Source organism: Gracilinanus agilis, chromosome 3 (assembly GCF_016433145.1).
Source record: "Gracilinanus agilis isolate LMUSP501 chromosome 3, AgileGrace, whole genome shotgun sequence".
NCBI lineage: Eukaryota > Metazoa > Chordata > Mammalia > Didelphimorphia > Didelphidae > Gracilinanus > Gracilinanus agilis.
This window is the reverse complement of record NC_058132.1, coordinates 364,018,047-364,034,576: the sequence shown is the minus strand read 5'-3', so window position 1 is coordinate 364,034,576 and position 16,530 is coordinate 364,018,047. Positions and strand designations below refer to the sequence as shown.

At 34.5% G+C, this 16,530-nt stretch overlaps 1 protein-coding gene across 1 annotated transcript in view; it reads right to left on the bottom strand.

Annotated features, from left to right (window-relative positions):
• The window catches only part of CBLB (Cbl proto-oncogene B), a 223,101-nt gene that overhangs the window by 119,504 nt on the left and 87,067 nt on the right, over positions 1-16,530 (bottom strand). The window contains exon 4 of the mRNA XM_044670113.1: positions 5,430-5,576. Within this exon, the coding sequence (XP_044526048.1) occupies positions 5,430-5,576 (147 nt within the window). The remainder of the gene's footprint in view (positions 1-5,429; positions 5,577-16,530) is intronic.

The window sequence follows — 16,530 nt, the reverse complement described above, 5'->3', positions numbered from 1 at the left end:
ACACACACACACACACACACACACACACACACACACACACACACACACACTCACTCACATTTGAATGGGAGTAAGAATAATGCAAAAGAGGGAGAAGCTGGATGGCTCAGTGGATTGAGATCCAGGCCTAGAGACCAGAGGTTCTAGGTTCAATTCTGACCTCAGATACTTCCTAGCTGTGTGACCCTGAGCAAGTCACCTAACCACCATTTCCTACCCCTTACTGTTCTTCTGTCTTAGAACCAATACACATTAGTGATTCTAAGATGGAAGGCAAGGGTTTTTTTAAAAAAATTATAATAATCTAAAAGATTACACTTATAGAAAGAATAACATGCAAGGGTAATTTTAATTTATAGAAGGTCTGAAATAAATTATTTTGAAATAGAATGGAAAATAAACATATCTCTATCATTCTTAACATCTGAAAACAATTTAATGGCAATGTTGCATCAAAAATAGGCTTCAATATTTTCCAGGCCAAACAAACAATCACCAAGAGTTTACTAAAGATCAACTATGCTCCATGTGTTATACCAGACACTAAGGAATACAAATGTATTATCTGCCTACAAGGAATTTACATCTGACTGAGAGGCACTCACAATTCATATAACTAAATATAGTACTGAAGTGATCTGAAGGAGCGAGGTTTGCCCTGAAAACTAAGGAAATATAAGGAAAATCTTTTTTATAGAGATAGGACTTGAGCTGAGCCTTGAATTTATGATTCCAAATGGAGGCAGAAAAAACAAGAATACTCCTGGGTTTGGGATTGGGGGGAGGGGGGGTGACTTGACTATTCAGAGCACAGGTATAGTGTCACAGGATTCTAGATTGAGAGATAGAAGGGACCTTAGAAGTCGTCTAATCAAGAGGTTGGACAAATCATCAGCTGTTTGTTCTAATAAACTAAGAAAGTCTCTTTTTCATTTTTAAATACATCAAAACTTTAAAAATGAAAAAATTATTCACAGCTCCCTTGTTAACAGGGACCCCCAACACTGAACAACACACACACACCCTTTTACAGAAAAAGAGCTGAGACCAAAAAAGACTAAATGACTTGCCATGGACAACACGGAGAGAAAACAGCAAAATCTGGGTCGCAAATTCTCTAACTGCAAATGTACTGCATCAAGGAGGCTGGTTTGGCCAGACACATTAAGTTATTACTCAATGAAATTGTGTGCCATGTTGTCATAACAACTCCAGATGTCAATATCTTACAGGAACTTCACCCCTCGTATATAGTTTCAAAGAAGGCTCAAACATTTTATCAAGTGCCTACTAAAAAGGAATGGATCCAAATTAAGATTTGCCTGCTTCTTTTTATGCTTCCTCTGGACTCAGTATATTCTCAAGGGAGGGCCATTCTGCTCATATTCTCTGAGTGAGGCCATCCTTTTAAGAAATTTTCTCAAAAAGTAACCGTCTCAATGTTCTGCTACTGCAATTAAATCTTCGGGTGAGGAACATTTATGAGATTTTTCCTCTTGAGTCTCTGAACCCTGACATAACTGATATGAAAAGAACTTTCTCCCAGATACTGGATGGGATTCAGTTTTAATTTCTTACTGTTTTGCCACTTTATTATGTGGTACAGTGAATAAGAGTACTGTACTGAGTTCAAATTCAGTCTCAGATAGTAACTTTGTAAAAAACTTAGGCAAGTTCACTTAATCTGTTGGTCTCCATTTCTTCAATATCAAAACAGGAATACTAATGGCACATACCTCACAGGTTGTTGAGAATCAAATCAGATAATATTTCAAAGGAGCTTAGCAAAATAAATGCTAGTTATTATGATGATGATGTCAGTGATGACATCCAGGTTGGAAAGGCTTACAGAAAATATTTGCCTTATTCTAACATTCATTATGAAATGAATTTATTTCAACTCAATATCTTAATTTTTATGTTTCCTGGGCAAGAAGAACAAAACCCATGACCACTGTCTTAAGCTGATAGTTAAAGATAATTACCAAGCAAACATAACTTCCCTTTTTTATTGGGTAGAATTTTATGTTTTTACGGAGAAAAATAATCAATTAAATATGCTTACAAAACCATGATCTAAAAATTAAGGCAAATATCACTGCTGGATTTGTACCCCAAAGAGATAATAAGGAAAAAAAAGGTACAAAAATATTTATAGCCCCGCTCTTTGTGGGGGCAAAAATTTGGAAAATGAGGGAGTGTCCCTCGATTGGGGAATGGTTGAACAAATTGAAGTATCTGTTGGCGATGGAATACTATTGTGCTAAAAGAAATAATGAACTGGAGGAATTCCATGTGAACAGGAAAGACCTCCAGGAATTGATGCAGAGTGAAAGGAGCAGAACATTGTACACAGAGAGGGATACATTATGGCACAATTGAAAGTAATACACTTCTCTACCAGCAGCAATGCAATGATCCAGGACAATTCTGAGGCACTTACGAGAAAGAGCGCTGTCCACATCCAGAGAAAGAACTGTGGGAGCAGAAACGCAGAAGAAAATCCTATGACCGATCACATGGTTTGAAGGGTATATGATTGGGGACATTGACTTTAAATGATCACTCAAATAGTAACAATATGGAAATAGGTTTTGAACAATGATACATGTAAAATCCAGTGGAATTGCTCATTGGCTCCGGGAGGCAGGAGGGAGGAGGAGAAGGAAAGAATATGAATCATGTAACAATGGAAAAATATTCTAAATTAATTAAATGAATAAATTTTTAAAAAATGAAAATGAAGGCTATAATTTAAATATTATTTAAATGGTCACCTTTTCATTACAGATTCAAATAAAGGTTTTTTTCTTAGGCAATTATAGTTTTAAGCTAAAGTATATTAACATGGCACAGATTCCTAAAAGTAGACTGCAAGGAAAAAAACATGAATTCCACCATCATCTTCATCTTTGTATCTCTATCTCCCCCTTCTTGCACTGTGTGCCACTTAGCAGTGATTAATAAATTTCTGTTTGGATGAAAAAATTATCCAAGAAAAATTTTCCATCCTCAAGTACACATTAACAAACAATCCAATTCTACTAGTCTCTTCTAAATTCCTAGATTATGTAAATCCATTCTGTTTACCTTTCCAAGTAGGTTTACAATTTTCTTTCTACAGGTAAATAAGAGCTATTTTCTAAAACAAAAATTTAGACTATTTCTAAAAAATATATAGTCAGACTGGAAGAGTTCTCAGATGATTTGGGATGATATATTATGGCCTTTTACATACTGGCAATAATTAAGACAACATCCATGTTTAAAGAATTTGAAATAAGGTATGTCCACTGATTGTAGGAATAAAAAGTAAGTAAAATCTTCTTAAGAAATATGCTACTGGGGGCAGCTGGGTAGCTCAGTGGATTGAGAGCCAGGCCTAGAGATGGAAGGTACTAGGTTCAAATCCGGCCTCAGACACTTCCCAACTGTGTGACCCTGGGCAAGTCACTTGACCCCCATTGCCTACCCTTACCACTCTTCTGCCTTGGAGCCAATACACAGTATTGACTCCAAGATGGAAGGTAAGGGTTTAAAAAAAAAAAGAAATATGCTACTTCTCCAACCTCTCAGTTCACCAAAATGTAAAGATCCTCTGCCTTGTGCAAAATCAAATCCTAGAAATATCAAAATAAGAATCATCTTGCCTTTAACTGTAACATAGCTTGCAATTAACTTATGAAAGCCAGGTATCATCCTGCACAGAATAAGCACTTAAGTGTTTGAAGAACTTAAACAAATCAATTGCTAACTTTAATAAAACCATAAATTGAAAAATAATCTCCTAAGCTAAATATAACAGGAATTTAACCATGTGTTTCCTTAAAATCTAACAGTCAAGTTTAAACTGTAATACTATGCTACGACAAGAAATGATGATAAAGACTAAGAATACAGAAAAAGACTAAAATCTAGGTAAAAAATAGCCAAAAATGTACACATATATTTATACTTTGAATCAAAGCATTCCTTACACTTTTAGAAGATAAAATCAAAAGGCTATTTGCCACTTGCTTTTTCTAAATTCTAATTATTAACAAAAGGAATCATAATGAAGTTAGATGGCAAAGAAAATTATTTATTACTATAATACAAAGAGGTCACTTATTATTACTGCCTAGAAAAGGATGTTTGTTTTCAATTTACATTTCATACAACAGAAATTGTATAGTATGAACTAATTTCAAATAATGTACAATATAAGAATCCTTATGAAGAACAAAGTTAAAATGTAATTAATTTAGTCTATTTGTCTATGGTGGTCATATCCATGAAATACACAATGACAAATGAAATTCGGGGAAAATGGGACAAATGTTTTTAAACAAGTCTGACTAATGAGGCTTACTTTATAAGTTTCACTTATATTAATGTTCAAATTTCCATGTTAAATCTAAACCTTGCAACTGATTTAAAAAAAATCCAAGTCATTCCCCAATTGATAACTGGTCAAAGAATATGAATAGGCTGTTTTCAGATGAAGAAATCAAAACTATCACTAATCATATGAAAAATATTCTAAATCTTAGAGAAATGAAATGAAAGCAACTGAGATTCCATCTCACACCTATTAGATTGGCCAATAGGACAGTAAAAGAAAATGAAAAATGTTGGAAGGGATGTAGAAAAATTGAGATACATGCATTGGTGGAAGAGTTGTGAACTGATCCAACCATTCTGAAGAGCAATTTGGAATTATGCCCAAAAGGCTATATATAATAGAATGCATACCCTTTGATCCAGTAATACCATTACTAGGTCTGTATCCCAAAAAAGATTTTTAAAAAGTGGGGAGAGGACCTATTTACACAAAACATTTATAGTTGCTCTTTTTGTGGTGGCAAAGAATTGGAAACTAAATAGATGTCCCTCAATTGGGAAATGGCTGAAAAAATGATCGTATATGACAGTGATAGAATGCTATTGTACTATAAGGAATGATGAACAGGATGATTTCAGAAAAAGCTGGAAAGACTTATATGAACTGATGAAGAGTAAAATGAGCAGAACCAGGAAAACATGGTACATAGTAAGAGTAATATTGAGAAACAATCAAATGTGAGACTTTGCTACTAATGGCAGTAAAATAATCCAGAACATTTCTGAGGGACTTGTAAAAAAGAATGCTATCCACCTCCAGAGAAATATCTGTCAGGAGTGTGAATGTGAATGAAAGCATATGATTTATCACTTGATGGGGATATGTTTGGGGGTTCTGGTTTAATAAGATTATTCATCTATAAAGAATAAGCTAAAAATGTTCTGTGTGATAATATATGCATATCCCACTCCCCCCAAAAAAGCATTCTATCATCAAAATGCCTGGCTTTTGTAATAAACATTAAGGTATTATATTTATTCTTGTTATTAAAAAAAAAACCTTCCTTCAGTAATATGTTTGAATAATATTAATGGCTAATACTTACTTGTCTCCAAAAAACTTTCTCCAGAATTCAGCTGCATCTGCTTTTGTGATACGAAAGTTATCACCCTGAAACTGTCCATTTGGGAAAATTGCCTTGATTTCTGCCAACATGTGACTGAAAATGAGGGACAGCTTGGTGAGATTCCGCCTAAAAAGAAGAGAGGAGAAATGAAGTAAAGGGAAAGTTGTTTAAATTCTGCTATTCAAATATTAATCTTAAATTATTTTGTGCTAAAATAAAATAAACAAGCAAAAAATTATAAACACACATTACAGATAAAGAAGCCAGTGCAGTATTGGGAATTAGTTTCACTGTTGTATCTTGGAAATACAGGTTAACTAGTTCTACTACTGCAACACTTTAGCCTAAGGTCATACAAAAGAAGTTTTAATTTTAATTTTAATTTTAATTTCCTAATCCACTCCAATTATGAGGAGAAAGCTTTTTCAATATAAAGTTACACTAGCAATCTAGTGATTGGAATGAAGTTGAAAAATGCCGAGATCTAATAATTCCAAAATATTATCATCAAGGCATATCTTAAAAAGACTGAGATAGTAATTAGAGACAATTTGTCCCAATAATAAAATTGCACTTTCTTTGGGGCCAGGAATGGCACTTTCATATTTACAGCTTTTATTCTTCTAAAAACAGACAATTCCCCACAAATCACTGAACTTTTATAAACACAATGTTTTACAAAATGACATGATTGGCTACCTACTTTATAGTTCACATATTAAGTCTCAATCTTTTATTTTTAGTGCACTATGCTATCTTACTTCTCTGATTAATGTATCCAATCACATTTTTAATATAAAATTGTAGTACATAACATATTGATATATCTAACCAAAACTCTACTTTGAACTTGTTTCAATCCATCTGGAAAGAGGTGAAAAGATCATCAAATGAAAAGGGAGGAATCACAACACAGTGGCTAGGATACTAGCTGTGGAGTCTGTAAATCCTGGCTTCTATGTTCACTCACTGTAAACATAAGCAAATCTCTTCCAATTAGCCTCAGTTTCTTTATCTTTACAATGATGGGTGGGAAGATACTACTTCTATTAAGTTCCTTACCAACTCTAACCAATGATTGTATTATCAGAAATTTAAGGGGCAGCTGGGTAGCTCAGTGTATTGAGAGCCAGGCCTAGAAATGGGAGGCCCTAGGTTCCAATCTGGCCTCAGACACTTCCCAACTGTGTGGCCCTGGGCAAGTCACTTGACTCCCATTGCCTAGCCTTTACCACTCTTCTGCCTTGGAGCCAATACATAGTATTGACACCAAAATGGAAGGTAAGGGTTTAAAAAATTAAAAAAAAAAAAAAAATTAAAAAAAAGAAATTTAATCAACCCTTCTATACTATGGGCTTCTTATCCATAGGTTATTCTCTCTACCTTAAATCTCCCTCAAATCCAATACATCTTTATTCATCTGGAAACTAGTCTTCAAACCTCTTCTCAATAAAATTCAAAAGAACCCTGTTACCTGCAGAATGAAATATAAATTCCACATCATTCAAAGCTTTTCATGACCTGGTCCATATCTTTCCAGTGTTTACTTCCCCCAGGTACTTTATCCAGTAATGGTGCACTTTTAACTGTTCCTTAAATAGAACACTAAATCCCTCAACTCTATATGTATTCACTGGCTGTTGCCAGATATCACAATGGTCTCCTCCCTCCTCACTTTAACTTCCTAGATTCCCTATCATCTTTCAAGATTCAACTCAAATTCCATCTTCTGTGAGAAGTCATTTCTAGTCGACTCTCCTCCCTCCTTATTCCTCTTACCTAACACTTACATTGTAAAAAATTTATTTTATATGCGTTGTGGTTCATTAGAATATGAGCTTGTTGGCAGGAAATAACATGGTTTTTGCCTTTCTCTGTGTCCTAAAGGCTTCCCATAGCACATGGCAAGTGGTAAGTAGTCAATAAATGTTCACTTACTAATTGAGGCCATTTGTTTTGTTTAAAATTTCTATCAACATGATGGAGAGTATATCTGATGTCACACTATCTATATTTTAATTACGCTTTTAAAGTCAATTCAAGTCTTCTATGCTTTTTAAAATGCTATTAATATAAGATGATACTAATCACATCATAGTCACCATATTTTCTCAGAATCATTCCCTCAAAAGATGCCTTAAATGTAAGTACTTCAATGATTCTCTAGAAAAATATTCCTACAATTATTTCACATTCATATTATTTAAACAAGTAAAAAGACTTCTATGATTCATTCTTGAAAATGAACTTTTACACAACCAGATCACAACAATCCTGTGAAATAGCAATTTTTACTCTGCATTATTTATAGATGAGAAAACTGAGTCTCAGAAAATCTTCATGTTCATTGTAACAGCTAATAAATTTCAAAGTCAGGTTTTATATTTATGTCTCTTTTCTCTAAGATCAATACTTACTCTTTCTCATATGACACTACCCATGAAGAATCAAAAATAAATTTAGGGTACCAATCTTCTGCCCTCATTTCTAAGTAAAGTTGTTTCCACAATTCTAGGCTTCCTTTTTCTTAGTTTTTCCATTGCTGATACATTTAAATAAATTCAAATTGTATAAAATAATGGGTAGAACCATTTGGAAATAATGCTGATAATTAAGGTCACTGGGAAGACTTTCTACAGAAGGTAGGACTTTTAGTTGGCTCTTAAAGAAACTAGGAAGTCAGGAGAAAGAGATGAAGAGGAAGACCAATCCAGACATATGCTACAGCCAGAGAAATGGATTTGAGATGAAGTGTCTTATTTGTGGAACAGTCAGGAGGTCAATGTCACAGGATCAGAGAAGAAAAAAGTGAGAAAGAGAGGGATATACAGGGAAAGGGAGGGACTGGAAGTTGGGGGAGGATAATGATGATATAATGATGTCATGATCTTCCTCTTTCTGTAATATGAGGGGGGGTTATGGGGAACCACAAAGCCTGCCATTTAACTTATTCCATATCTACATAATGCATGTGATCTACAATGTCCATGAAAGTGAGACTTAAAAACTTTTAAGTATATCACACATAGCTCTAATTCCACATGTTCCCTAGCCAATATCAAGGCTTCCTTTATTTCAAACATTCTTAAATTAGGTTATTTGCTGTTATTTTGTTTCAGTGGGTTCTCATTTAGTCATTGGGAGGCCTAAAAGTATATCCAAATCTTATGAAGGGGAAAAAAGTATTATCTGAAATAAAATATATCCTAGAAATACTTCATTGGTGACAAAATTAAGTGACTCAAAGCAAATGCTATTAAATCATATAATGTGGATTTGATAGAAAAAAGTGAAGTCATAAATATAATAAAACATCTTTAAATATCTGTGTGAATGTATTTTTCCCAAAATACTAAAAGGTTCAATGCTCTTTCTAATCTTCCAATTAATACACACATGCAAAAAGATATTTTTAATCAGGATAACACCTTTATATTTAATATTCTTCCCTACTTTCTTTGTTCTCTAACTGAATGCTCCTTATTTTATTCAGAATAGTAGAATTTCATGCACAATGGGGGTAGTAAACCTTCCACTGCATTGGGTCTAAAAAAGTGTCTATTGCTTTAAAAGTGTAACAGATTCTACCTGCTGATATTATTTGTGGCAGCTAGGTGGCGCAGCGGATGCAGTGCTGAATGGAGCTAGAACAGAGTTCAAACCCTGTCTCAGTTATTAACTAGTCTTGCTGGACTTTGAGCAAGGCACCTAACATCTCTCAGCCTCTCAGCCTTAACTTCTTTATCTGTAAAATGTAGATGATAATAATAGCACCTATGGTTCTTGTAAGGGCCATGCAATATAAATAATCACAATCTTTCTTCTTTTATTTATCACCTCAAAGAAAACAGCTGAACCAGATATAATTGGATATTCTCATCTTAATTTTTCCCTGCTATCATTAGCTCATCTTTTTTATTTGGTTTCTTACAAAAATAAGAATTTATTTGCTGTATGCATTTAAAAATCTCTTTTTTCAAAAAAATATTTTTATTATGAAATGTTTTAAAAATTAAATTTGAAAATCAGACGTGTTATTTCTTTTTTGTGTGCATGTAAAAATTAGCTTGATATAATGTTGCTCCACATTTCAAACCATGCTTGCTCTAGAGTCCTACACTGTGATAACATAAAGGAAGAATGACTTCTATAAAGCTCTACCAGAAAAAAAAAAAAAAACAGTAGATCCAAATTCAAATTAGAAGAGCTTCAAGTACAGCAAAGCAATGTATTTGCCTATATTTTGAGGGAAAACAGCTCATTTCAAGAGGGTCATCATCAGAAAACTGTCCAACAGATGGCTATTAACTCATTGGTTGATAGAGTCGCCATATTTAGTGAAGATTCAAGTGCTCATGCTACAAAGATTAAGATGACACATATTTAGGAGTAATGAAACATACGCACAAAGTATCTAAAATATGACACTCAAATTCATATATAAAAAAAAATAGCCTTAAGTTGTTTTGCACTGGGGAGTGGCAAAGCAGTGATATTAAACTCTAACAAGAAAAGGATCTCTATAAGCCACAATGACACAGAAAACCACAGATTAGCATTATCTTTTTTATATTGTGTTTTTTAATCTTTTTTTAAAACATTTCTAAATTCCATTTTAATATGTCTCAGACCCCCCTTGGGTACAGAAAACCAGTCAAGGCACCAAAGAAAATGAAATGTTCAGATCAGACATGTTACTCAGCATTCTCAGAGTACTTACAGGATGGTATGAATGGAAAAAAGAAAGGATCTGAAATAAAGATACCAAAGAATAATAAAATCTTAATATCAAAAAGAACCTCAGAATTAATCCCAAATGCAGAGGAACTACACCTCCATAACACCTGATGAGTGATTCTTTGGCCTCTGCTTAAACATTTTAGTGCTGGTCTTTTAAACCAGCCCATTTACATTTTGGAAAATTAGTTTAAAACAGAATGAGATAAATATGTATAATAATTAGAATATGATTAGCTACAAAGAAGCCATGCATGCATATCCTGCTATCATATTGTATATTTAAGATGAAGGACATGAGGGGTCACCCCTTGATAAACAGGGAACTGATCAAAGATTTTTGGAATTAATGGGTTCTTGGCCAAGGATAGAATAAGGCAGCAAGATGGCACAGTGAAAAGAATCCTAAAAGTAAAATCTGGAGGAGCCATCTTTCTGAGTTCAAATGTATCTAAGACACTTCCTAGCCGTGTGACCGTAGACAAGTCACTTAATCACAACTGTCTAGACCTTCCTGCTCATCCCCCTTGGAAATAATACTCAGTCTAGATTCTATGAAGGTATGGGTTAAAAAAAAAAAAAGTAATGGAATGAATAACAATAGTTAACACCAAAAACATCACCAATAGTTAGCATTTAATATAGCACCTACTATATGCCAGATACTGTGTTAAATGACTTACAAATATTATTATCATAAATATTCCCCTGGGAGGTAGGTGCTGCCCATTTTACAAAGGACAAAAGTGAAGGATTAAAGACATCTCTGCTATTGAGTCTTTTATTTCCCAGAAATGCAGATGTTAGTGATCTCCAAAATCCATTCAAGATAATCTATATTTGATCATGAACAATATTCTCAAACAGCAATCACTCAGTCTTGCCCTTGAAGATCTACAGTAAAACAGTGTATTAGCATGTATTGTTTGGCACATAGCATGTACTTAGTAAATGCTTACTGAATGACTCAATTGCTAAGGATATTATTCTTTCTTATAACCAAGACTAAACCTGTCTCTTTGGAACTCTACCCACTTAACCCAGCTCTGCCTTCTGGAGTCAAGCAGAAAAAGTGTATTTTTAAATTAGCTTTATATTGATATGTGATTTCATTGGTGAAAAATCCTCTGGTGTAGGCATTTGATGCAAACTGAGACCTCATCTGTAACAGTACTTTTAGAATTGTATGGGGCAATTTAATAAATTTAGTCTCATGCCCAAGATCATTGACCCTTATAAGACTTGATCCCCTGTATTCCTGAATCTAAGGCTAGACTTATATTCACTATGCAATATTACCTCAAATATACATTCATTTATTTATGTAATCTATAAGAATAAAAATATAATAGAAACTAATTTAAAGTGATACCCCAATCCAAATTCATGTCAAGATGTACAGTATTTTTTAAATCACTCTTTCAGGGTATATAGTTAGGTTGACCTTTCCCCCAATTGTCCCTAGAAGTCCCATAATGTAATCCTCAAGCTTTTAGAGAAATTCAGAATCAACAGACAATAACTCTTCTGTTTGTTTCTACTCTATGAAAGATATTCTCAGTGAGGCTGGTAGATACCACAGGTAAATATTTGTTTCCTTGTTTCATGCCTCACTTAATATTGATATTCAGTGGATTTCTGAACAAAGCAAATTTCATAACATCATTAATCTAGATATGAATGGAATTTCAAAAGCTATCTAGTTCCATGATATCAAACTCAAGTAGAAAAATGCAAATTCACATTATCTATGTTTTACTGTATTTTTACTTATTGTTAAACATTTCCCAATTACATTTTAATCTGGTTCCTGCACAGGGACAGGATCAATTTTGAAGTCTCTGACTTAGACCAACCTTTTCATTTTACAAATGAAGGAAGAGGTCCTACAATTCAGAGGGAACCTAGTGAGCCAGAGCTAGTCCCACAATACTATGCTGCCTCTAATAAAAATCTTCTCCTGAAATGACTCTTGGGCCTGAAGATCCATTTGTGTCTTGCCATGTACATTCAAGGCATTTTAAGAGAAGCCTTTACAATAACAACTTATTTTCTGGGATTGAATCTTATTTTTTTAAATCAACAGGCAAAGAAAACTGTCATTTATCTCATCTACCTTTTAGTTATTTAACTATGAATAAGTGGTAAACTGAATAAAAAATATCTGAAAAAGACTGCCTGTTCCCTTTCCATATATTCATCAGGCAAATTAATTTTTTATTTGGGTTGGGGGGGTGTCTTTTTAAATAAAATTAAGAAAATTGTAAAATAATAAACATCAAATCACAATCTACATTAGGGGTTCCCAAACTTTTTTGGCCTACCTCCCCCTTTCCAGAAAAAATATTACTTAGCGTCCCCCATCACATACTATTACCACCCTCTTACAGTTATTTACCACCCCCAAATGCACCTGTGGTCATCACTGCCCCCCTGGATTGCTACAACACCCACCAGGGGGTGGTGGTGCCCACTTTGAGAATCTACTGTCTACATTATAATTTTTAGTAAGCAGTCTAGCAAATAGCTTTTTTTGCAAGTAGCTTTTTAAATGTCATTTATATAGCCCAGTGAGGACAATATATGGATGGAAAAGAAAATGAAACTAAGGTAGAGAGCAGCTAGGTAGCTTGGTGGACTAAAAGCCAGATTTTGAGTTGGGAAGACCTGGGCATCAGATACTTCCTAACTGTGTGACCCTGGGCAAGTCACTTAACCCCCATTGCATAACCTTTAGTCAGTAGTCTGCCTAAGAACCAATACCAAGTATTGATTCTAAGATGGAAGGTAAGGGGTTTATTTCTTTAAAAAAAATTAATGAAATAAAAAATGGAAAAAAATTAAACTACAGGGATAAAGAGATAAAAATGATAAGGTGGGAAGGGGGGGGGCATTGGAGAGAAATGGAGACAGAGACAGAATTCATTTTGTTATCTTTTGATGAAAATGAAGCTCAAGTAACTGCCCATTATCACACAATACCATGTGTCAGTGTTGGCCTTCTTACTACAAAAGTCAATGCTGTCTGAACCTTTCTGAGGTGAAAAATCTTAAAACAAATCTAAATTAGAAACAAAACATTTTCTCCCAAACTCAAAATAAGGCGACTGAAAAAAAATTTTTTTTCTTAATTAAGGATTTTGAATCAGCACTGTGTTAGTCATTAAAATACAATGACAAAAAGAGTTGCTCTCCTTAGGAAACTTTCACTCTAGCCAAGAGAGACATGTATTAACAATATGCAGTTCTATAGAAAATAGTTGCGAAGTAAATGTAACTCAAGAGAAAACAAGAAAAGAGTAAGTCAAGTTGAATTTTTAAAGGATAAATTCATTTAATTGTTAATATAACTGTGTATATACTATTCCAACTTACAGTGTCTGCAGAATGTCTTAAAGTCATAGAGCTTTCCAGAGTTCAGAATGGGTTCCTAAAAGAGAATCTAGTGTGAATTCCTCATTTTCCAGAGAAGGATCTGAGGCCAAGAGGTGACCTGATATGCCCAGTGTCATCATACTGGTTAGAAGAGCAGAGCCAGCCTATGTGGAGCAGTCAGATTCCATTGGGATCCTGTTGGTATAGAGGCTCTACTTGGAAAGAGCTGAGGCCCATGGTCTGGGGTCCAAGGGAGCCACAGTCAGATCCATGCTGTGATTATATTTTTTCTGGAGACTGGCACCCAACATGGCTTATGGGAAATCCTGGGGGAGAGAGGAACAGAGCTGATCCAAAAGAGATCCTCAGAACTGCTTCAGAGTGAGGGAACCTAGAAAATATCTTCTCTGTGTTCTGAGGATCAATACTGGCTAACGCTTACCAGAAGCTAGCTCCCTACTCAAATCTGATCCAAAACTAACAAAGTTCACTAGAAGTAATGTAAAGCACAAACATATGGAAAATTAAACAAACTTAATATGCCAAATTCCACTTCTTCGAAATTGAGCAATATATCCAAGATAAATCAAATTCTGTATGCACAGAACTGAAGAGATAAATTAAACAGGCTAATGAAGTATGTTCAGATATCTGTTTCCCTCCTCTACCTTTCTGAAATAGTTCAGTAAGCCAACCTGCACACAAATGGTTGAGAAGTGACCTCTTCAATTTATTTGATTTATTGGTTTATTTTGATAGTCATGTCAAGCTTTTTATTATTGAAAGAGTTTGTTTTAGTATTTTACCTAGCAAGAGCTGCTCCTACCATTAAGAGCAAAAGGGACAAATTTCAAGAATTGTTGCCATTTCTAGGGTGATCTTAATACAGGGCATAAGTTTAGAAGGTTTCCAAGTAAAGGGAGGGGAAAAAAAGTTAAACCACCTGTGTTTCACTCCAATATATGTGGATTTTGGGACCTCAGAATCATCTGGAAAAACAAGGGTGTTTGAAGAAACAGAGGTGGACCTGGAAGGGACTTTAGAGGTCATCAAATCCAAAAATTTCATTTTATAAATGAGGAAACTGAGGCTGAGAAAAGTTAAGTAACTTGCCCAGGTCACATAGATATTTTGTCTGAAGACTGGTTTGAACTCAGTCCCTCCTGACTCTGAAGCTAGATTTCTATCTTCTACCCTACCTAACTACTTCCCTAGATGATTACTTCCATATCTAAGGAATTTAGTCTATATGATTTTAAATTATTTTATATTCATATACATATGTATATACGTATATATATATATATATACATATATATCTATATATAAAGATATATAGATATATTTTCCCCCCAATTATGAAACTGCCTGCCTTAAGATCAGGAAATGGAAAAAGATGCATTAATAAATGCTAATTCAGGAACAACTAAGTGGCTCAGTGGATAGAAAGCCAGATTTGGAATGGGAAGAGGTCCTGGGTTCAAATTTGACTTCTAATATTTTCTAGCTGGGTTATCCCAAACAAGTCATTTAACCCCAACTGCTTATCCATGACTACTCTTCTGCCTTGGAACCAATACTTAGCATCAATTCTAAGACAGAAGGTAAGAGTGTTGTTTTTTTTAAGTAAAGAAATACATTCTAATTCATTGACTCAAAAGCAAATGAGATAGTCTTTGAATTTTTTTCAAAAGAAATTAAGTTTTTAAATCTATAGAAACTATCTGCCTATTTCCTTTTTTGATCCACTAAGGTCTGTTGCTAATACCTCAGCATATCATAGACAGACAAGTGAAATACTTACTAAGTACTTACTAAGTGTCAAGTACTGCATTAGAAACAGAAGCCAACAAAATAGCCCCTGAGCTCAAGGGACTCAAGTTTTTTTTTTTTTTTTTCATTGATTATCTTTGTTTTTACACTGGCAAACTTTCTTTTAGCATTTCTCCCCTTTCTCCTTCTGAAAATTACCTATCATATAACAAATAATATCTTGGGGGAAGATAGTTCAGATGACAAATACACATGAAAGAGAATAGAGGGGAGGCAAAAAAAAAAGGAGAGATGAGTGTAGAAGGCCAAGTTGGGGGGGTTAAGGGAGGAGGGGATGAAGATGATGGTTTTAAAGGGTGGATCTAGTTCTTAGCAAGATAAAGTGAGAACTTATCTAGCAGAACCAAGAGAGCCCGGGATGGAGTCCAAAGCTGCACTGGAAGAAGATTAAGATGCTAGCCAGAATGTAGGTAGTATGGTAAGGAGATGCAATATTGGCACTGGGCTCTTAAAGACAAAGATGACAAAGAACTTTGAATAAGGACCCAGAGTAAGCTAATATGTCAAGTTTGGAGAAACTCACAATCAGAAAGATGGCAGAAGGAATATAGATTTTCTGATTCCTACAACTCCTCCTGAGGGGGGAAGTGATTCCGATATGTGTTAGTTTAAACACTATTCACAATCAACAAAAGCATGTGGTTAAAATGAACAGTACTTAAAACTTCTATTTTGGGGGGCAGCTGGGTAGCTCAGTGGATGAGAGCCAGGCCTAGAGACGGGAGGTCCTAGGTTCAAATCTGGTCTCAGACACTTCCCAGCTGTGTGACCCTGGGCAAGTCACTTGACCCCCATTGCCTACCCTTACCACTCTTCTGCCTTGGAGCCAATACACAGTATTGACTCAAAGACAGAAGGTAAGGGTTTTAAAAAAAAAAAAAAAAAAAAAAAACTTCTATTTTACTATACAATTTTTTGAAAGTATTAGGAAGAATTGTTTTAATGGCAAAGGTGCTGAGCTTGAAATCAAAATATCTAAGTGTAAATGTCCTATTTACTATCAGCATAAATATCTGTATAAACTAGAAAATACTTCTGTTGGTACTGCTGGCTGTTAACACAGTACCTCATAGTAAGTACTTAACAAATGCTCATTGATGTGAGGCAATGGAACTAAGTAACCTCTAAACTCTTT